The following is a 24,445-nucleotide window of genomic DNA, read 5'->3' as shown; positions in this document are numbered from 1 at the left end:
TCAAGTCAGGGTCCCAAAGTAGATCATGAATGCAAAAGGCTTGTTCACACAATTGAAAACAAAAACAAGTACTTGAAGTACATAAATTTGAAGGTAAACCTGGTATTAAACTCCAATTGACTGAGTGCATGTTGTAAGACTTTAAACCTCTTTGGGGAGATTTCTCCTTGAAATGTTTGAAGATGAGTCAACAATTTGGGAGCCTTCTTAACAGAAGTTTGTCTAGTCTGAGGTGTCCAAAAATCTGAATTAATACCTTTCTTTCTTTTTCTTTCTTTCTTTCTTTTTTTTTTTATTGTAAACAAATGCATTCATTCATCCAAAACATTGCTTTTTGCTTTCTTACTGGAAAATAACTGAAGGAAATGGTCTTACAATAGTAAAAAACTAAAGATAACAATCAATACCACCTTGGCCAGAGGTTATTGATAGACTTGTTCCCTGACCTTTAATTTAAAAATATTTTTCTCAAAACATTCACTTGAAGAAAGGGACAGGTTAGATATTTCTGTGTCTGTGTCTATCTGTTTATTTGTCCTTTGAAGTTCAAAATGAAACACAACCTTCTTTTTTTTTTTTTTTTTTTGAGTTGTAGTTCAATTGGTCTCTCATGCAGTCAATTTTAGTCTCATTTCCTTTTACTTTCAGCATAACCCCATCGTGTATGCACAACTGAGGATGACCAGGATTAAATAGTCATACCACTTCAACAGGAGATAGCCAAGGAAGAAAAGAAAAATCAGTCTTCACATTTAAGTCAGTTAGTCCTTTTTTAATAAATTTGAATTCATTCATCAACAAGTTTCATATTGTATCTATCACTCAATTTTGCTGTTTTTTTCATGTCAAATAATACCAAAAATTACATCAATGTGCTTAAGCAAAAACCGGTTTTAAATTTATCTTTACAATGAAATGAAATCAACATGGGAATTGATCATGACAGCAATCGTCTATTCCTACTAGAATAATCCTGTACTTACCTTGAACACACTCACTGACTTCTGAAGTAGAAAAATGAGACACGAATGACAAAACGTGTTCATGGGGCTGTCCCCAGGGAGAGACGTGGTACCTGAGCCACTCTCTGGGAGGCCGCTGTTTTACCCAGGTGTTGGGAATTTAGTACTTCAGGAAAACATGGCACCTTTCAATGCAGTAGAAGAGGTAATCAATCCAAGGCACACTAGCTAGTGTCCTGGGAAAATTTATTCCACCTGGGCAGCTCTTTGCCCCAAATTCAATGTTACTCACGTGGAAGGCTCACACTAAGATGAAAGCCAGCCTAGATTCAAGAGTAACAAAGTATTTCACCAATTTTTAAATTTGGCTTTCATAAAATGGCCAGAAGTAGGAATTGGTTTCAGGTGGAGAGTTAAATTAAGAATGATGGAATGGTTTATACTTTCAAGTCACGAGACTTAAAGTTGGAAACATCTCTTTTTGGAACATACCCTGATGGGACAAACAACAATGGATTACTACTAGATGCGAAACATGAACACCTACCACTGCTATGTGCCTGTCCCCTTAAAGTCTGTGCCAAACTTGTTTGGCATCCCCTCGAGATGATCTCCTTGGTGGAAATGTCAGTTCCATGTTTGGACAGGAGAGAAGTGCCTTTGATAGGAGTGACAGAGATGTCAAAGTTCCAGTGCTGGCATTAGAAACACACGATACTGCAGATGGACATGTCCCTTTAAAACCTGATGGGAATATTATCATGACATACTTTCTAGTTCATTTGAGATTCAGGGGGAAATGAGTGTGTCATGGTATAGACAGTGAAACCCCTCGACAGTCCTGGGGTTGGTGAACAGGAATGACACTTGTTCTGAAGATGACTCAAGTCTGATCAGTCTTTCTCTGTAGGGATTTATGTAGGAGGGCTCTTGAATTGTCTCTAGTACATCTGAATATGGGAAATAGGGAACTGTCACCATAAAATTCCTCTGTACATTTCGAGCCCCCTGTGAAGCATTTTGGAGACAGGACTACTGAGAAAATTAACAGTTTATTCCTTTCAGTTGTGGAGAAAGAAATCTCATTTGTTCCCAAATTAAACTTTTCTCTCCTTACTCAAGAGGTCTGGGTGTGGGGTAACAGCCACCTCACTTTAATGTCAGAGGTCCGGGTTCAGAACTCCTTAACACTGTCACTCGCTGGCTCCAATACCTACTGTGGAGTAATGAGAGGTCATTTTTAACAGAACAGAGAATCAGATTCAACTCTTTTCTGTTAACACAAACAGAGTTCTCTTCTCAATATTTCTCACAACTTTTAAATATGGAGAAGCTATAAAATAATTTCATTAGAAGAAAAGTAATTTCCTTCTGAAATGGAGTAAAGCAAACACATACCCAAGTGTCTTAAAAAGTTGGATTTTTTTGTTTTTGTTTTTCTTACAGAATATATGTATGTATGTGTGTGTATGCGTGTGTAGTTACAAACACTATTTATAGTATAGCTATTATGTTAACTTCATCGCAGTGTCTACAAAGTTGTGGATCCCAGTCTTGGTGCCAAATGCATATAAAAAGCTCAAAAGCTATTATGACTATACCATGCAAATTTAAATCCAGAAAACCTCAGGAAGTAGACTGCTGCTCTTCTGAGCCCCATGGGGTCTCTGCCTTTGATATTTGGGTACCTCAACTATGCATCAAAAAAAGTTTGAATATCTTTTCTCCCAGAAAGAATCAATGTCACAGTTCTGAATAGTATAAATTATACACTTAAATCAACCATCAACTGTTTTTGTCCAGGTTCCTTTGCAACTTGGGGTCCCTTTTCCTCATGTATAGCTCACACCTTTAATTACTGGATACAGAAAAAGATACCTGAAGTATTGAAAGGGATAAGGTCTTTGCAAATTTTTTTCTTTAACATGTTAATAATGATAAGGCCACTTACAAGGTTTTCCCCCATCTGTTGAACTTTTAGGATTCCCCCATTGTAACCCATGAAAAAAATTGCCAGAGAGAAGCCAAAGATCAAGAAATCACTGGCTTATCTCCAAACAAAAATAAAACCAGAGAGCAGCAGTTGGGAGAAGACGCTGAAGAAAGGAATGAAGGGGGGGAAGCAGGTATAAAAATTGGTAATTGCCTCTAGCATGAGATTTTGTGGATCATGTTTTCTCTGATGGTGGGTTTGGAACTGTCACGGACTCCCACAAAATAAAGATTGCTATGGCCACCAAAGATAAATCAAGTCATGGTCAGCTCATGGTGACAGTTCACACCACACCCATCCTCAGGGAGGGTGGTGCCTCTACCTATTTGGAAAAAGCTGGCACCAGCCATTTGAGCTCTGGACCAGACTCTGGTCATTCACTTTGGACAGAACAGAGAGGGTGAGGAGTATGTGGCATTTTGGGATAAAGTATTAATTTAGCAGTTCTTTCCTGCATGTTTTGCTTTTTGTTTTGTCCTCCAAATGCTGTACTTCACTGTGACACCTGTTTGCACAACTGTAGTCATTTCAGTTTGTGGATGCCTGTGATAGAAATATTGTTTACAAAAAATATATCATCTTTTTTTTCTTTAGAAAGATCTCATCTAAATAGTAAGTTAAGGTTGCGTCTATGAAACCGGTGCACCTTGTCTTGTTTCTACGAGCTTTAAAAAGTCCAAATACTGATGAGGCTGTGGATCAGAAGGAACCAAAAGTGACTGTGTTTGTTGTCAGGTTGCCCTCTTTTGCCTCAGAGAACGGTCATGGGTTATTGGGTGATGCGTATGTATACTGGTAGTGTTCCTGCAGAATCCTAGTCAGTCTAGGAGTAGTTGGATGTGCTTATGAGGACATGTCAGATACAGAAATAAAGGCATGAAGATGTTTCTTAGTTTCTGAAAGCGAACAGTAGAAGTGTTTTAGCTTCAGTCTTAATTTCTAGTTAACAGAAAGAAGTTACATCACATAATGAAAAATATGACATTGCATGCTGCCATGATAGCAAGCATAAGAAACAAAACCTTGGTAAATATACATATGTATGCATATTATGCAAATATATTTTATATTAACATACAATGTTATAAGAATGATTGATAATGTAACTGCAAGGGGGAAAATCATCCTAGATGGTTTTACCTTAGAGTAACAAAGAACCTGAGACGTCTATGCTTTCTGTTAGATATCAGGCCTAGAAATCCGTAGGAGATGTAGAGCACATTTTCGGTGATAGAATGTCATTGCCAAAACGTGCCACCGTGTTCCCACATGACAGTTAAGCTGGATCCACTCCGAGTGAACAACAACAACAATGAAAAACCCACACATGCTGGATATCAGAGTACTTACAATGAGATGCACTTACTTCCAATGGGTTTCAAAAGATGGATGTTCAGACATCAACATGGGACTTATCTACGTTTAAGACAACAGGTAAGCGCGCTGCCAGCGACTCACCTCATCCACTAAACCATGACAGAGAAAGTACACCCACTGAAAACAAACCCCATCACTAGAAAAGCCAACAGGCTTCACTCAGTAAACTGAGAGAGAGGATATGAAGTGTGTGACTCGTTTTAAACTAGAGATACCACTGTATGAGTTTCTGAAGATTAACTAAGGATTTCTTTCTGATTTTTAAACTAAAACATCTAACTTATGATAATAAAAGACACACTCTGGGATGATATTGTGTTTCACGCCCTCATTCTCAAGGCAAAATATTTAGATGATACTTGTCCATTTCAATTAAAAAAGGAAAAAACTATGACTTTCTTTAATATGCATCCTGTGTTAAATTGTCCATAGCTGCAAAATGTATATATGTATGTGTATTTGTTTGATATACACGTGGGTGCTCACACCTGTGTGTATAAACATATACACATACATCCTCATATACACGTGTATTTTATATATATGCTGAGAAAGTTCACATATATATACAATTGCGTATGTATATATGTGTGTGTCTGCATGTGTGTGTTTGTGTGTGTACAGGTATAAAAACTTGACAGGCAGGGTAATATCTCACTCAGTGTTAAAGGAAGTCTTTGAAAAATCAAGTACAGTCACTCAGTTAACATAGTACAGCCAGTAAACTAAGTTGAAAAGAGAAAAAGTGAATGGAAACACGATCCTGGACCATCTGTCTATGGCATTCACATCGGTTAGATCAGGGATCTTAATTTTAAGCTGCGAAGACCTCCTCCGTAGGTGGGTCTTCTTGTGCGGGATGCTTCTGTCTCCCATGTACCGCCCATGCCCTTCCCGGGCCATGCTCTGTTTCCTGAACTGGACTCCTGAGTTGTCAAAGGTCATTGGTGAATTCCTGGTATCACTGCCCGGAACCTCATTCATTTCATTGTGAACCTCCAGAGTTGATAACAGAATGTTTCCGTGAGCATCCACCTAATTGGAAGAAAATGCACACAGTGAGGCAGTTGACATGCCCACATATCTAATTTCCATATGCAAACCCAGGAGAGAATGTCACCTAATCATGTTGTATATCCAAGAAAAATTGTATATCTGTCAAAATCAGGAAAATGTCATTTTGGAGATTTAAATGCAGCATATATATTTTATTTCCTTAGCTTAAAAATTTCTCATAGCCAGGCCCCAGAGTGCATGCCTGCAATCCCAGTGGCTTGGGAGGCTGAGGTAGAAGCATCACGACTTCAAAACCAGCCTCAGCAACTTACCAAGGCCCTAAGCAAATTAGGGAGACCCTATCTCAAAATAAAACATAAAAAGAGCTGGGGATGTTGCTTAGTGGTTAAGCACTCCTGGTTCAAACCCTGGTAACAACAATAAGGAAGGAAGGAAGGAAGGAAGGAAGGAAGGAAGGAAGGAAGGAAGGAAGGAAGGAAGGAAGGAAGGAAGGAAGGAAGGAAGGAAGGAAAGAAGGAAGGAAGGATGGATGAAAAGGAAAGAAAAATGTTCACAAAGAAGATTAGAGAAAGTAAGGGGAGAGGATGTTTTCAAATTGCAATGCACATTATAGATATGAGTGCTACTGAAGAGAAAATTAAAGCACTAATGCTTTTCAAGATCAATACCTGACAGATGTTATAACCATTCATACTTAAGCATACACTGGGTAGAAACTAAAATGCCCCACAATCCCCCCCAACTTCAGTTCAGTGAGCATTCTTATGACTCAATAGTCCTTCTGAAGTTGTGGTCAGAAGGTCAACTGTAGCCTAATGTTACATCACGATGTCATCAACTTTACTTCACCTCATCATGCAGGCACTGTGTCATCTCACATCACCACTAGAAGAAGGAGGGTGCGTACAGGACAATAAGATATATTGAGACCACATTCAACTTACTTTGAGTATATCATTTTGTTTTACTGTTACTTTTTGTGAGTCTCTTACTGCACCTGATCTATATATTATGCTTCATCATAGTTATATATGTATTGTAAACACATAGTATGTACAGACTTTGGTGCTATCCATGGTTTCAAGCATTCACTAGGGCTCTTGATCCTCCATGTATAAAAGTGACTATTGTATACCCATCTATTCTTCTTTGGAAATCAACTTTCCCCCTTTTCTTCTTTAGGGTAGTGGGAATAGAACCCTGGGCCTGTGGATGCTAAGCATGCCCTTCACTTTAACAGGGAGCTATACTCCCTGCCTGCTTGTCCCTCTTCTGATAATATCAAATTGCCAAATTACTCTGGAAAAGCAAGCAAATCGTACTGTGATCAAAGGGCTCTCCTAGTGACTTTGGTGGAATAGATAGGGTAGTCTCCTTGCCTGAACCTGGTCCTGGCAGGAAGCCTCTTGTTATAGGGTATATTTAAAGCAGATTAAAGTCTCTTTCTACCGTGGAGCCAAACTTTAAAATGACATTTTATTCTGCGCTAAATATAGTTGCATACTTCTCATGACAATGCCAATGGTCTGTCTGTTCACTGGTCTGCCATGGAATTTGCAGTGAAACATCCCAAAGCTGGGGTCTTTGGTGGAGTCCTTGCTGAGATGAGACTGCAGCTTCTTTATCTGAACTGTGCTACACCATGACCTTTCAGTCTTTGCCACTGTTCCTTGGGCACTCACTCCAGCATGCTCTGTCCATTCTCACATGCCTTCCATTCCTTTACCTAGAGGGCCATCTTCCTTGCCCTTTCTTTGTCTGTGGAATGCCTACCCTTTCTTCTAGTACTGGAATAAACATCTATGGCTTCTTCCATACATTCCTAGTTATTTTGTGGAGGAATAATTTATTACTACATTTATTTGAGTCTTCCCACCTTCTATTAGCCCTTAATCTCAATAAAGGCATTGGCCTGAATGAGCAGGTGTTGAAGTGAGTAGAGAGGATTCATGCATTACTCCTGTACTGGGGAGAGATAGGGGTCTGTGTGAAGCTTGGAGCAGGGCTAGGACCCCATGTGGGATGACTCCAGAAACTATGGTGGCTGGGGCTCAGGAAGTGCTGAAAACACCTGGGGGCCACTCAGGTTTTGGCACAAGGGCACCAAAGAAGACGCTGAGTGAATTACAATGTGTTTGAGAATATCATTAAAGGTCACTTAAATATGCTTAGGAAAGGTGAGGTGTGGGCATCAGGACAATGTGGCCCTCAGCAAGGTCACACTTAACTCATCAGAAACTGTGAATAGGTTACAAAAGAACTTTTCAGGTGCAGTTAAGGGTACAGACCTTAAGGTAGTGAAATTATTCTGGTGACCTGAACCTGCTTTGGATACAAGAGGGAAGACACTGAAAAGGGACATGGACATACGAGATGGCCTTTGTACAAGCACAGGTGAATCAAATAAAAGATTCTGTAGGAGAGAACCTGTTTCCCTAGTCTTTATTTCCCTCCAGCATCTTCCATCTTGCTCTGTGCCACAAAGAAGTGAATTGGATGGTGAGGGAATGAATTTGTTGACTCACACTGAGCTTCTTGTCTTGGATAAGGGGTTGGAACGGAAAGTCAATCAGTTATCTGGATTCTGTTTAATTCAGTTTACTCCTTTACTTCAGTTTAATGCAATGAATATGGGTGACATTCCACAAAATATCTGATTTTGGTTACTGTTTAATGAAAATGAATAAGTTGAGCTCATTTACTAAACAAACTCAATTTGATTTTATTTAAGTCTCCAACATTTTAAACACATCTCCTTAAATGATAAGCTGATATGCTTAAAACTAGTATGTATCTGAGGTTGAATCAGACGATAACTCCAAATAGAAGATGAATATTTAATTTTAAGGTACAAACATTGAACTTAATTCTTTTCAATAATAACAATATTATTCATTGGAATCTCAGAAAACGTAAATTGTTTTCTTCAAGGGAGAGACAGAAAAAAAAAAAAAACAGAAAACATTATTTAGATCTAGAAAACTGTTTTCTTTTTCCTATTTTATGTTTCAAAGAACAAAACTATGAGATGAAAGCTCCAGGGTTCACTTCAGGAGGTCACTTCACTGGACACATGCACATGAAAATCCTGGGCTTTTCCAGAATAATTCATGCAAAACATGCACACTGCACACTGCTACATGTCATCACCACGGACTAGGTTTAGGACCACAAAGATGAATATGAGAAGGTTCTCACCCTTAAGGAGTCAAGCAGGTGAGAACTTTGAACAATAAACAAATACATTTTTTTAAAAGACTGCATCTCGCCCTTTACATACATTTTTATAAATGCCACCTTCATCTCAGAAATACCATATGAAAACCTTCTTTGAACAAAATCTAAGGTATCCAAATTAACAATTTTGTGCAACAAAATACCAAGGAAGGAAATATCTTTTCTTAAAGGTATGATGTACTTTCATGATCCTCATGATTCAGTTTCACCTGGCTTTAAAAACATGACATTTAGCCTGGCACAGTAGCAAATACTTGTAATCCCAGTGCCTGGGGAGGCCAAGACAGGAGGATTGTAAGTTCAAAATCAGCTTCAGCAATTTAGCAAGGCCCTAGGCAACTTAGTGAGACTCTGTCTTTAAAAAGTAAAAATAAAAAGGGCTGGGAATGTGGCTCAGAGATGAAGCACCCCAATGTTCAATTCCCAGTATAAAAAAAAAAGTAACTTAAAAAAGTAACTTAAAAAACCCAAAATCATGACATTTATGAGTTTTCCTATCTCTTCGCACTAGGAAAGTGAAAACAAAAACAAAAACAAAAAAAAACCAAAACAAAACACCACCAGTCAGGTGGAACCAGGTGTCACTCATTCATGGATGCATGTTACATGAGCATTTGCCACATGGGAATTACACCGCTCTATGACCTTGACAGGTACAAATCTTAATATCCAGGAATTAGATGTTTCCAAATCTGGAAGGCTTGGTGGGCACAAAGGGATATAAGTGATTTGCATTTCACAGGCACGGAGAATGTGTCTTGGAAGTTGGGAGAACAGGAACAAAGTCAGTGTTTGGATTGGGAAGTGACAGGCAGGATTCAGATAAGTGGTAGGGGGAAAAATCAAGGAAAATGCCATGAAGGAGAATATCTGCCTTAGGTCTTGAAGGAGAGGAAGACAAAAAGAAAGATGTTCTGGGTAGAGAGAATGGGACAACAGCTGGCAAAGAGATAATAATGTACACGATGATCTCAGACACTATAAAGGGAGAGCAGAGAACACATAAAAATGAGGCCAGTTGAATATTGGGTTGAGTTTTCAAGATTCAATGATAAATCTGTGTGGACCAATGTCCCAGGACCTTATGCCTGTGGGGTGTAATTGGGAAATAACCTCATGGAGGCAGAAATCTGTCTTTGCCTTTGAACTCTAGTGAAGGAAGCCTAGCCTGAGGGAAGCCACACCCACTTCCCTATGAATATCACTAATTATTGCAAAACTAAAATGCTCTTGGATGCTTTGAACATTTATGACTACTTTGTAGCTGTCTCATATGCCGTAACTGTCTCATATGCTATAACACTCAAGAACCATTGCAATTTTATATTATTCTTATTTCAGAGTAGGTGGATATTTGGAAACAATAGTGCAGGAAATCCTTTTTCTAGTGTGCAAAAAAATGTAAATGTATACTAAACTCACAAGATCTTAGTGAAAAACAGTTTGGCTCCTTATACTTTTACACTCACATGATTTCATTAAAAAGTGAACCAATGTATAGAAAATCCACACCAAAATTATCTGCAAAATTGTTTTTCTAAAAGGATTAAAGGGTTATCAAAATGTGTTAAATATTAGAAAATAATCATTTTAAACAAACATTTCCAAAGGAGATGCTAATCATTTTCTATCATCTAGAATGTAAGTCTTAAAATAGAAATAAGTGACTGTGGTGAATTATGAGTCTGTAATTCCCTGTATAGAATGACAAATGACTTGCAATTTAAAACATTTCATGAATAGTTGTTACTTTCAAGGGTCCATCTCATATCTATTATAATTAGAATCATTGATTTCAATGAAGTTTTTCTTCCTGCTCCATGACCTTGACAGGTACAAATCTTAAACAACTAATATCTTATCCAGAATATCCAGAATACACAGAGGGGTCTTTGACATTTTCCTGAAACATGTCACTAGACTGCCATATAATGGCTCTCTCAGTCTCTACTTACCTTCCAGTTTCAGTGAAGACTCTAGTTTTAGAAGAATAAGACAGGATTTGACATGTAAAGAATGAGATCTTGCTGTTTAGTAGGAATGGTACTGAGTCTGTGGCTCTGATTCCTTGACAGGAATTTTGACTTTCTGCCATCTCATGAAATTTAAACACCAATTGGACAACTTGCAAAATACCACAAGGCTTGTAACTATAATGTGTGCATCGTAACCAAAGACTAATTTTTGGATACAGAAACAACTCGGGAAAAAATACACAGAAAGAACAAATCAATTAAAGTTGGGGCTTATGTTAGACCACTGGACTGAGGAGGAATTACATGAATATGCAAACATTTCAAACATTTATGAATCAATTATTGAGTTAAAATGTGACATAACCATTAGGTATAAGAAAAATTTACTCATGGTCTCTCAGGAGGGTCAATTAATTTACAGTTCTAGAGGCAGTTACTGGTGGTACAGTTTCCTTATTGGAGCCTTCAGTGCCCTAAGGCCACTTCCTCCCCCTGACATGCCTCAGTGGTCTCAGGAAAGACAGAGATAAGCCAAGTCCCTGCTGTAGAGCTAGTAGCTGTCAGGGGAAAGCTGCAGGCTAGAGTTGGCCACACTGATAAAAACCCCAAGTGTCAGAGCAAAAATTAATGACTCGATATTTGCAAAAGACTGTTGAAGTTATTTTCCTGTATATATAGTGATATTTTTGTTTTGTATAAAGTCTCTGATACTTATCTCACTTTTCTTGAATTCATCCTATGACTTGATATAAATTTTTGGGTGATTAATTTCTACTTTAAAAATTACCACAAATTTTTAGGTGAGTCAGGGATAATTTTTAATCCTTATTGTTAAGAGCACTAAATATGCATCTGAAATTAGGATACATACATTTTCACATTGACTTCACATCTTAGGAACTGATTAACAATTACCAATTTTGAAAAATATGAACATGTAAAGGGTTTATCAAAACCTCTGAGAAAATAAGAGAAACAAAATTTTTGAAAAAAAAAACAACAAAAATGGATTCATGAGTCAATCAAAAATTTCCTTTGGGTTGGGGTTGTGGCTCAGTGGCACAGTGCTTGCCTAGCATGTGTGAGGCACTGGGTTCGATTCTCAGCACCACATAGAAACAAAATAAAGGTCCATTGACAATTAAAAAATATATTTAAAAAATTTCCTTTGCATCTGATTTATAATATATTCTGTCTACATTCTGCTAATTTTCTCAGTGGATGTTAGAGGTTATTTTTTTTTTCTTTTTGTTTAAAACTTTGTGTTTCACACTTAAAAAGGTATTTCTGCAGCACAACAATTGGACCATTCTAAACAATTTCAGTTTGGAAGAAAGGAAACAAATTCGTAATTTGTTTAAATAAAGAGGGAATTTGGATAAACAGCATTGTATTTGTATGTGTGTGTATGTGTGCCTCTGTCATGGAAACAATAATGATGTGATGAATTCTAGTTTCCTTGGAAACAGCACGGCCAAAGCAAATTGTGTATTCATAGTAGGATGCAGACCTCTTTAGAAACATAGCAGTATGGCACTGAGTATATTTTCCAGTAAGAAATTCAAGATAATTTTGCCTGTAGAAAGCCTAGTTTTATTCACAGATCCTGGGTTTTTCGGACCAACTCTATTTATGTTTTGCTGAAAGGAAAGGAGCCATTTACATTCATTTAACATGCCTCCATTCATTCATGAACATTTGGGGACTATTCTAGGCCACTGCAGGCACAGGCAATACTCCAAGAAAGCTGCTCACTCCCCTGTGAGGGGCGGACCCATCATGGCATGGGAAAGTGCAGGGAAATCTCCACAGTCTTGAGACATAGAAGGTTTAACAAGGGGAATTTTAAAAACCAAAAGAAATCAAGGAACAAGGCCAATCTGTATAAACAGGTTGAAATATATTTTTGAGGATTTGAGGGGATGAAAGAGGTGCAATGATCAATTAGAAAGATTATCTAGAATCTACAATGTGGTTTCACTAAGATATTAATTACAATTATAATAAACTTTGGCTTTTATTGAAAATAAATGGAAGAGACTTCTAATGACAAAAGTCACTTTGTGATCAGAAGGATGAGCTGGGCAGAGGAGGTGTGCCAGACCTGTGCTCTGACGCTCTGTTAGAGTGTGTAGCCCAGGGCTTCCCAAGGCAGTGCGTCCTCCTCCACCTCCTTGGCTACTGCTCTTGAAGTACAACCAGTTCTAACATTTTGCAGAACACACCCAGCTCCTCCCCAAAGCCACCTGGACTCTGCCCCCCCGACTCATTTTGCACTTTGAATTTTCTCCAGGCAACTGTGGCCAGAGGAAGGGTGACAAGCGAGATGTGTGCCTACTCCACTGCCCAAAATCATAGAAGGCTAGAGTACAAATTGGTAATTGTACAACTAAAAGAATACTGCATCATTCTGGAAAGATGCTTCCCTAAGTTTGGGCCCCATGCCTCAGAGTTTCATTCATTCCAGGACCCACCCATTCTGTCCTTTTTATAGGAAATTGGGAAGATGCTAGCTTCTCCAGCATCTGTACTAACACTGGTTTGATGTGAACTCCGTGCCTTGCACAAAAATGTATTTCAGATTATGATTGACAGGCCCACACAACTATCACTCAGAGATCATGCACATAAATTCAGTAACTGATGTGCTGCAGGGGTGGGGGTAGATGTCCAGAAGGTAGAGGGCCTACCCGGTTGCTATCCATCTTTGAACGGTCATTCTTTGCCTTGGCAGTCTTTTCTGCAAGCTTCTTCTGCCTCTGAGGACCTCTTCCAAAGAAAATGTAGTTGACAAAGGCGTACTCCAGAAGGGCCAGGAACACAAAGACAAAGCAGCCCATCAGGTACATGTCAATGGCTTTGACGTAGGGAATTTTGGGCAAAGTTTCCCGAAGGTGTGTGTTGATGGTTGTCATTGTCAGCACAGTTGTGATCCCTAGGAAATAAACAGAGTTGTGAGTGGGTGTGGTTTTGCTGCACTGGTCTTCCCTTTTAACTTCCGTTTTATAGTTTCTCAAATAGCTGAAAGCACTTGGAGAACATGACTGAATGCTACTGGGCAACTGGAACCAATAGAGCTTGCAGTTGTGTCACATGGGCAGCATGTCACACTTCCTAACAGCAGGGTGACATCTCTACTCTTGGCAAATGAGACCGTGTGGGGGTATCACCTCCAACACACCTTACCAAAAAAGAGAATTGGTGTTTGAGAGTGAAAAGATAGATATGTAAGGCAGCTGTGAAGAACATACTCCTTATGAATGTTCAAAGAAATGAAAATCATCCAGAATTTAACATAAAGCAGTAAATGTCTGGATAAGAAAGCTCTAGGAAGAAGAATAGGAGGTGGTCAATGGCTGGAAGAATGAGGAAAGGAATTATTATTATTTTCTTTGTCATTAAGGAGGAGGTCCAGTTCTCAGCTCAAAGATAAGGAAGCAGTCAGGCAAAGTTCCTGAGGACCAAGCATCTCATAGTTATTAATTTCCCTCTTTAACCAAGAGTTTGCACTACACATAACCTGCTCAGAAAATGCTTGCTTAAATCAAGGGGTATTGGTGTTATTCCTATTACAGAATCTTGTCATACTTTGTGACAACTGATCAACTCCTTTAATATTTTTTTTTCTCATTTTGCTGAATTCCTTGTATAGTATTGTGTGAATGATCTCATTGTTTCCCTAATGGAACTTGGTTTAGTTTTTAAACCTAAGAGCCATATTTTGCTATTCTCCCTCACATGGCAATAGATTTTTTTATCCCCTCTAACTTAAAAATTAACTGTTGTAACTGAGGTGAGAGGCAGTGCAAGCCCAATAGGTCAGCGCTCAGGTCACTCTACACACAGCCCACTTCCCAGTGGAGGGTTCAGATTTGTTGTTTCTTCATCTTAGTTTGAAGCCCTGTGGATTCCTATCCCATCTTCAGAGGCTTGTATTCTCAGCCTCTGTGTCCCATGTGAGGACCTTGAGACTGCAGAGCTCGGTTCGCCTGTAAAGAGCTGAAGAGCAGGGAAGACAGCCAAATCCTTATCGCCAACATTCTCTCTCTCCACTGAGCTCTGAACTGCTACTAAACAGCAGAGAAGAGAACTGAAGAATGGGGAAGCTATTTTTGTGTGTAACTGCAAGCCACGATTGCTTATGGAATGTATGGAAATCTAAGATGTTAGAATATTTTAAGAGTTTCCTTTAACATCACATTCATGTGCACCTGGGGACTTTTTAAAATTTGAATATGGCAATGGGATAATTACAGTTTACAAATAAATGAAAAAAACACCATGCAAATGCTACAAAATTAAGCGTTCTTGACATTATTCAAAATTTTTGTAATGTTGCTGCTACTACTGTTTTTTCCCCCTTCCAAATGGATTTGGGAAGCCTGAATGCTTTGCTTTAATTGGTACTCTGCCTCTCCAGCTGACAATTTTGAATGGGAATGTGTACACAGGCCTCAGTGGATGTCACTAGGGAATGGGCTGAAAACCTATGTGAGGACAAGTCAGCACATCTCACAGGCTCTCAGCCAGGTCAGTGAGACCCTGAGGAACATGGGTTGGGGCCCAGCCCTAGGCTTGTCAGCACAGTCTAAAAGTATCTTAATAATGAGATTCTGTACTGAATGGTTGCTATAGTTTGGGTATGGCTTGATTGTACACACATACCCCCAAAGTTTCATGTGTTGAAAGCTTGGTCCCCAGCATGGCACTGTTGAGAAATGGTGGACCCTTTAAGGGGTGGGGCCTTATGGGAGTTTGTTAGGTGGTTGGGGCACTGACTTCAGAAGGGGTTAAGTAGTTCTCAAGTTGGTTCTTGAGAGAGTGGGTCATTATAAAAGGGCAGAACTGACCTCTCCCTGCTCTCCAGCTTCCCATCTGTCCATGTGATCTTTTCCTCTCATGTACCACCACCATGATGCCATCGACCATGTGAGGTTGTCAAGGTAACCTTCATCAGGGCCGAGCAGGTGATGCCATGCTCTAAACATTTACTAAATACTGAACCAAATAAATATCTTTTCTTTATATATTACCCAGCCTCACATATTTTGGTATAGCAATGGAAGACTAATATAGTGCTCCTGACTTTCCACTTTGGGCTCATGTGAATGCTTAGTTTGCATTTACAAATTTCTTCTGTGTTTTACCTATCTAAGATACTGTGGAGAGTAAAATATTATAGTGGTTCACAGCTTGGAGAGCACAGTGACATGGCTCAAACCCCAAGTCCAACTAACTCCAATTCAATTATCAGTTGTTTTTGGGAAGTCTAAAGACAATGTCTAAAAAGTATTGGCTATGTCCTAATAAATGGTAATGGGCATAATACCAACAACATTTCAGAAAAACAATTCTTTGGTGGCTTTTAGGTTTCCTAACCTTAATTTGAACTACTTTCTAAGCAGACATATCTGTCTGGAGCACTGGCTGGGTAGTGGTGACTTTCATGTTCTTTGTACATTCATCAGGCTATTATGATTTTTCTCCCCTAATTGTTAGCCTCAATTTATTTCTCATTTACATTGTGCTAATGAAATACTGTATTTCAAAAAAACTTCATTTACAAAGATAACTATGAATAAAAGTAGCATTTATGAGCATCATATAATCAAAACACTTTATTTCTTTTTCTTCTGATCCAAATAATGTGGCCTAAATTATACTACTATACATTTCCACTCTTTAAACACTGATACTGTTATTTGCCAATTACTGGTCTTCAGAGTTTTGAGGGAGACCCTTTAATGACAATGTTCCACAGTGTGGTGGTTGCTAACACTATCAGTTCAATGTCTCTAGGGATCAGACCCTGGACAACAGAAGCATAAAGTCCTGAAGTGTATAGAGCAGCTGAGCACAGCTGGAAACATTAGAACAGACCTCCAGTCTGCCCCTCACCCCCACCTATCAGTCCTATGTCCTGCAGTGCCTGGAGTCCAAGGGAAGACATTCCATAGAGATCTTTGCTAAGCACCCCTGCCTGTGCAGACGCTGCACTGTCATGATCTCATTTGGAAATGAGACGTATTTACCATAGTGCAGCCTCTGGGATGAGTGCAAACAGCACTCCAAGTATTTCAATGAGTATGATACAAGACAAGATGATCAGGGAGGAGATGGGAGAATGGAAATTTCTCCAACCCTAACCCTCCTAACCAGAGCCATATCCTCTTAAAAAAAAAAAAAAAAATTTTTTTTAGTTGTCAATGGATCTTTTCTTTTATTTACTTGTATGTGGCGCTGAGTATGGAACCCAGGGCCTCACATGCCAAGCAAGCACTCTACCACTGAGCCACAACTCTAGCCCGGATGGCCATATCCTCTTATGGAGGGATACCTCAATAACAATAATAATGCTTGATTAGCTTTAGTTTTCCTTCAAAAAAATCCACAGTGTTTGTGATGCAGTAGACCAAATAACTTTTCCATGCTGTGTCTATTGGCACGTTAGGAATTATGGTAGTACCCCTCATCCACAAAGGATATACTCTGAGACCCACCCGCAGTGGAAGCATGAAGTCATGGATAGTGCTGACCTCTATGTTTTTCCTGTATATATACACTGATGGCAGTGTGTATATAGTTTATAAATTAGGCACACTAAGAGATTACCAATAATAGTTAATAATAAAAGAGAACCATTATAGCAATATGTTATAATAAAAGTTATTTAAAATATGAATTGTTATTTCTGGAATTTTTAATTTAATATTCTCAGATCATAGTTGATGTGGCTAACTCAAACTGCAGAAAGGGAAACAAAGATAAGGGGGGGACAAGGGCACATGCAGTGGTTAAGCCCTAGATTTAGAATAACTGGACTGACATCTCTCTTCTGACTCTTGGTAATTTTATGACTTCATACCAGAGGTTTAGTTTCTCCGTACTTCATATTCCTGTTCTGTAAAATGGGAGCAATTATACTGCCTCTGTTACAATGTATGTTCTGTAGAATAGGTGACTATACTAACAGCCTTAGCAGAGAATGCAACACAGATGCATTTGGTAAGTTTCTGTCTTCTCTTTGCTGCTGTTGTTTTGATGATGATGATGATGATGTTGTTGTTGTTATTCCATGTTCATGACCTTATGACATAATTTTCCTTAGCCAGTTGAGTTAACTAATACCTGCAAATAGATTTAAGACAGGTCTTATGCTGGTGGGAGGGACAGAGGGGATAAGTGTGCTGTCCAAGGCTGAGAGCAGGACCCTGGATCTGCTGGGCTCTTACCTGGACAGATTCTGCAGCCCTGAGACCATGGCTGTTGTTGTGACCTCTGGGCCTCAGGTCAATGACTCATAAATACCTACTCACTGTTGCATTTTAGCCTGCCTCCTTGATCTCTAGCTTGGAATAACCTGATAGTACTCTAGGGGAGAAACCTTAGAAACTCTATCCAGAACATTTCTTCACCCCCACAAAGCCACAGGCACATGACTTAGGCCTAAAATAATAATGCTATGTCAAGAAAAAGTAGAATTTATTGTCATAATGAGGTTGGGTTTATTACAATCCATTTTCCATAGATTACCTGTTTTATATGTTTCATATTGTCTAAGATGATATTTTATAAGTTAGAAGGTACAGAATTTGTAGTAGCTGGGAACTTAGAGATTGACACTTTCAGTACACCTCACCCAGATGATGCCAGATAATTATGGCTCTTTGGTGCTCATATTTCTCTAATGTCTGTAGTTAATGACAAATTCCCTGCAGAGATTCACACTGAAGCTAGGGAAGTTTCAGCGCCAGCTCTCCACTTGCTAAGGCCTCTTGCTCCCCTCTGGGGAGGGTCCCAGCAATCTTGCATTTTTATGTTTTGTATTGTTTTTCTTAAAAGGACCAACCTAAGATTGTATAAACAAAAAGTTCCACAAAATTTGGATCTGCTCCTAGTAATTCATTGTATCTCTGACTTTTACAAATGAGAAAAAATGAAAATAGTTTAATAGAGTACTCTAGAAATATTAAAATGAAAAACAAGTAATACCTACGTAAGACTGAGGCTACAGGGCAATCTCTTCAGGCTGTAGAGAAATACCTGAGAGTTTTTAAAGAGAATTTTGCTTGCCATATTCATTAGAAATACATGACAATTCATAAAAGGTTCTTCTTAGTTTTTTGATACTTTATTGTTAAACTACTTTTTTTTTTTTTTTTTTTAATTCCTAAACACCTTCAGGAAAAGCTACCTGAGTTTTCTCTTAAACTATACTTATATGCTATTTCCTGGGGACAAAGTCTAATTTTCAAGACAACTGTGCAAGTCACATAGCTGTGGGTCTAGGACAGTCATACACACACATACAGTCACACACACACACACACACACACACACACACACACATGCACACATATTCTCTTAGAAAAAAATGATAATCAGTGTAAGGTCCTGGGGAATGTTGACAAACAGGAAAATGAATGCAAGATGGAAAAATATGAACCCTGAATTTTTATGCTTTTCTGTTAACTTCTTTACCAGCAAGAATGTTGATAATTCTTTCCCATCAATTTTCAAAAGTACTGCTGTTAATTTCACTTTCAGGAATTAAATTCAACCCCACCCAAAGGATGAACAGACAGAAGACTGTTCATCAGTTCTATACTTACCTAAAATGTATTCAAATATTTATTTTGTTCAAGACATTTCATAATAATTAGCTGAATAGAGAATGCTTCTGAAAATGTAAGCCTTCCCTTAAAAATATATATTAAAAATAATATTGGAACCTATAAGATATATTGTACATCAGCTAATCATTCAGTTTCCAAAAACCAAGGATCAGAAAAGGTCACTAAGATTTTTGGGAACCACTCAGAATCTAATTGCCTATTCTAATGTTCATTAAATTGTGTAATTCCAATTATATGCTGTAGTATTTGACTATTTTTCTGACTTAAAAAAGAATACACAATTAATCAAGTCTGCTTTCTGGGCCATGGAATAATTTTGAGCAGGATATGTTAATCCTAGCTTTAAAAATTAGTGTCAAAAATAGTTGTATTATGCAAATATTCTGCAAGCATATTTTCCCTTTCACGGGCATGAAAATTCACATTTGAGCCTTATAATTAAATTAACACATCAAGGGAATCGTGCATGAAATTAGTGTTTCAAGATAAAAAAGTAACTATATGGGCAAGACTGGTGTCAGGATGTCAAAAAGTCATTGCTGCACTATAGCCTTTAAACCCCCTTGATATAGTAATGACATGGTCACTTCGCAGTTTAGATACTGGGTAAAAGCAGCACATACCGAGGGCAACTCTAGCTGCAGATGCATCGTAGTTGATCCAGAAAGACACCCAGGAGAGGATCGTGATCAGTATAGAGGGCATGTAAGTCTGAAGAATGAAGTATCCAATGTTTCTCTTCAGCCGAAAACTCAGTGAGAGTCGAGGATAGGCACCTGTAGTAAACAGACAAGGATACCACACTGAACAGATACGGGTTTTCTTTGACTCCAACGGATCAGCAGCATGCATCAAGAAAGCCCAAGGACTGAGTGTCAATCCACACCCCTGGGGTTTGATTCTGTCTGCCTAAAGGTATTTATGGAAGTGAGAGGGGAGTGTATTTCAGTCTATTTTTAAAGATAATATTAAGGATATTCTTCTAAGGCTAAATGCTCAGCTGGGAACTGACCCTGGGAAAACTTTGGGGAAGTTTTTAACTTAGAATACAGAATAGTGCCAAATATCTTATGTTTTCATGGATGACTATCCCCTTCTCATCTATTGTTGACAAGGGAGATAAAACTTAAGGCTTAATGGGCAAAACAACTTTTATCAGTCATCCAGAGGACTCTGAGCATAGGTACTAGAAGCACTGACCCTAGTCCTACTGAGGTAGTTCAAGGACACTCTGAGGACTGGAGGAGCAGAGTTCAGTTCCATAGAAAGCAACAGGGTACACTGAGATGCTCTGCTCTGACTGCAGAAAAGGCACTAAAGAGATCCTCAGAGAAATACTTGTCCATTTTCTTTTTCTTTTCTCTTTCTTTTGGGGGGTTCTGGGAATTAAAGTCAGGGCCTTGTACACACTGGGCAAGCACTCTACCACTGAACTACATCCCCAGCCTCTGTCCATTTTCTTATTTGCAGAATCCAGCAATATACCTCAGATGTTTACATTCCATAGGCACATCTTGGAATCCTACCACTACCACCATTATGGAGTGAGAACAATGACCACTGGGATGCCAATTTAATGTTATATTTGTCTCTTATCTCCTGGATTCTAACAAAACTGCCATGAGTTTCCATGAAAACTCAGTGGGTTTCTCCAATTATCAACTTCCTTAACCCCCCTATCTCCTTCACTGATGAATGGTCCACTCTTCCTGAGAGTGCCCCTATTCTAAGCTTCAGGAGACCTTGCCTTTTTATTCCTTCTTCTGTACAACTGACAGGTTCCTATTCTCCTCCTGTCCCCAATGCATGCATTTTCCAGATGTTATTTCATGTCCCTGTCTGTGATTGTCCCTGCGTTCTTTTCATTAGCAGTCTGATTCACTTATATAACTATTATCTTTATGTAGAAGATGAATGGTTTTATACCCTGGCTTCCTATTTTTTTTTTTTTAATCAACCACACTTTCAGCAAGAATTACTTAAAAGAGAAAAGAAATCACCTAATAAACTCAAAACAAAGTTTAATGATTGGAGGAATTTCTTTCAGTCTTTGTGTGTGTGTGTGTGTGTGTGTGTGTAGTTTCTTCTGCAAGGCTCTGATCAAATGCATATATCACATTGTCATCATCACATAAATATTTTCATGGTTGTCACAAACTGTGTGTAAACACAATTTCAAATTTTCCATCAAATATATGCAGATGAAATCTATAGTTTATAAATATCAATCCCTCAATGCTAACGATTTAGGTGATTTCCATTTTTACAAAACTATAAATACCTTTAAGCAGAGCTCTTTTGATACATTTAGACTTCTTTTCTTAGGATGAATATGCCAAAAGATGACTTGCTAAGCACTGCAGTGTTCAAGGCTCTCACACATTCTAAAGAATTTCTTTGTAAAGAATCATTATGTACACAGTCACTATCAGCACTTTATAAAAGCCCCTATCTTGCCTTATAAACATGACAACAATGTACATCTCTTAAATTTTGCTAATTCTCATGAGAAACAAATGTGTCCCTTCAATTAATTTCTTTAAATATTTTGCTTGTCCTCTGTATTTAGTCTTTCACATACTAATCGTTGTTTGTATCATCTGCAAGTATTTTCCCAGTTGTTCATTTTAAATCTTGTAACAGCTTTGAGTGGAGGCTGTATAGATTGCTTAAATTTTTGCATGTCACTGCATCTATCCATCTCACTATTTTCCTTATGATTTTTAAAACTTGTTTTAAGGTTTACATTAATTTACAATTAATTAATTAATTAATTTACAACAGGGATCTAGCCACAAACCTGTTTTGAGGGTTGGCAGTTATGAGTTTGACATGAGGTAAAAGTATAGAATTATTTTATGTTCCATAAATGACTGATTTTTCAAACACCATTAATGGAATAAAGCTTCCCTCTGCATGGATTTAGTACAGCTCTATTGTTCTATTGTTCTACAGTTCTATTGTTCACATGTTCTATCCCATGTGAACATGGAACATTGGCATGATGTTCTATTTGAGGACTCTTGCCAACTCTAGGCCCCTGACTCTGCCCTGCCCACACGTTTCAGAAGCACAGCATTGACACTCACTGTCTTCCCAGACTCTTGCCTCTACTGATTCAAACCCATTGTTCTTAAAATAATGTCTTCTCTTACCCATATTTCAAGGCCTTCGTCAAATGCTACACCTTCCAAGATCCCTTTCCTCTTCCTCCCTCCAAATGTCAATGATTACTTTGTTGAATTATTTTCTTTCTTATTAAAAGTATAATTATTAGTATAAATGATGGTAAAAATCTTCCTTAGTAAGCTGTATAGTTCTGAGGGCTGAATTTGTGAAAAAATGTATTTTTTTTCACATACTGCAATGCTGAGGTAAATGCCTAAGCCATGATGGGTTATGAACTAATATACCCATATACTTAAAGAATGAAAACAGAAGTAGTTTATTTATGTGACTCTTTAGTTGAGTTAATACATTCAAAATATTCAGTATATTTATTGCATCTTAGTGCTACACAGATTTCCTGTTACATTCCATTGGCCAGAGCAAGTCTTATTGTCGATCCTTATATTATCAGTGATGTTTAATGCTCTCCCAGGGAAAAGCAACAAATGTTTATGAATGAAACTGACTGTATTTCTCAACTTTCCATTTTCCAAGTCATGTTTCTTAGCACTTTTCAAAGTACATATTCAGTGACACTGTTCCAATTAAAGCCAAACTTGACACCCATGAAGTACCACTGACTCTCTATTGGGAAACTTGCCCCTGGAACATGGGAGATAAAGGCAGACATAGCCAAACATGTGTAAGTGGTTAAAGACCTTTAAGAAGAGAACATTCATGCGAATTCAAAAACATGTGACTCTGGAAATTTGCCAACATACTCATGGCACAGAACTTAGAATTAAGAAAATGTGCCACTTTCTTCTGTGATTGGCAGACACATTCCATTGGTTAAAAGTAAAATGCCACTTCAAATTGGTTAAATTTTTAGGCATTGATCATGTGCCCATAGATCTTATTCTGAGGTGGGAAGAGTTAGTAGAGTGAGTATAGCAAGCAACATGGAGGAATGAGAGAGTAATCAGTGCTCTCAACTAGCTCATATACCACCCCGGTAAAGCTGAATATATATGTGCTATATGGGGAATACAATTATATTCTAGGGCACGTGAATGAATGGGTAGGAAAGGTTTCACCTTTATGGACTGAGATGCTCATGGTGGAATAGGATTTCTTCAGGCAAAGAAGAAGAAGAATGTCCAATGTTAAGGACTCAGAAAAGCCATGAGAGAGAGAGAGAGAGGGAGAGAGAGAGAGAGAACTCAGAATGTGAATAAAGACCAGAAGTGTCAGAGAAATAGATTCTTCTATGCAAAGGCTTTTCATTACTTGCTAAGCATCTTAAAGAGTACATAGAAGTCTTTTTGTAGTTCTGTTAAAGAACATCCTAGTGCTGGCAAGATGCAATACCCTGACATATGCTATATCTATAAGGAAAAAACTCCCAAAAAACTATAGTTAGTGTCTAATATTTTAAATCTGAGAAGTGATGAGTCAGCTATACATAGACATAACCTTCAAGACAGAAACTCTAAAATTACTGTAGACTGCACAGAAATCCTAATGCCTGTGTGGCAATGCAGATGTAGCCAGAACCCCAGTAGATGCTGAGCCAACAGGCAGAGGCACAGACCCTGAACACAAGAGTATCGTTCCAAGTCAGGACTTCCTTGGCAAAACTATCTAGTGAGGATGCTGATCTCAACCTTTTCTCCCCAGATGCATTGAAAGTTATGCCAAAAACCAGGCTCTGGATCTCTAATTCAGCCTAAATTTATATCACTCTCTAGGCATTAATATTTTTGAAGACTTATTAAAAATGTGCACAATGAGCATCATGCCAGCTTTGCAGAGTGATAAGAGTCACTCCAGTGTATCCTTAAAGTAACAAGCTGACATTTTAGCAATTGCTGCAGAGCTGACCTATGCACACACAACCCTTTCCCATCAAGGCAGCAGCTGTGGGGCTCTCTCCCATTGCCTAGGAAGCTCTCAGTGACACTCTTGGGGTTCTTTATCATGCTGTTGTATTCATTAATAATGTACTCTATACCTTATAATGCAGCCTAAAATTAATAAATAGTGCTAATGATTTTCTCACTGCCATTACTAGATACTTCATTATATGTTGAAAAAAAATCTGTGAAGGAAAAGAAACATATAAAATAGATGAGAGAG

General features: G+C 38.3%; 1 protein-coding gene across 1 annotated transcript in view; it reads right to left on the bottom strand.

Moving 5' to 3' along the window:
- Positions 1-650: 650 nt before the first annotated feature.
- The window catches only part of GABRB3 (gamma-aminobutyric acid type A receptor subunit beta3), a 219,171-nt gene continuing 195,376 nt past the window's right edge, over positions 651-24,445 (bottom strand). The window contains exons 7-9 of the mRNA XM_079128442.1: positions 19,822-19,974; positions 13,253-13,497; positions 651-5,367 (exon numbers count right to left, since the gene is read on the bottom strand). Of these exons, the coding sequence (XP_078984568.1) occupies positions 5,032-5,367; positions 13,253-13,497; positions 19,822-19,974 (734 nt within the window). The 3' untranslated portion in view covers positions 651-5,031. The remainder of the gene's footprint in view (positions 5,368-13,252; positions 13,498-19,821; positions 19,975-24,445) is intronic.

Source organism: Sciurus vulgaris, assembly GCF_902686455.1.
Source record: "Sciurus vulgaris genome assembly, chromosome: 2".
Taxonomy (NCBI): domain Eukaryota; kingdom Metazoa; phylum Chordata; class Mammalia; order Rodentia; family Sciuridae; genus Sciurus; species Sciurus vulgaris.
The sequence above is the reverse complement of the archived record's forward strand: the minus strand, read 5'-3'. Positions and strand labels throughout refer to the sequence as shown.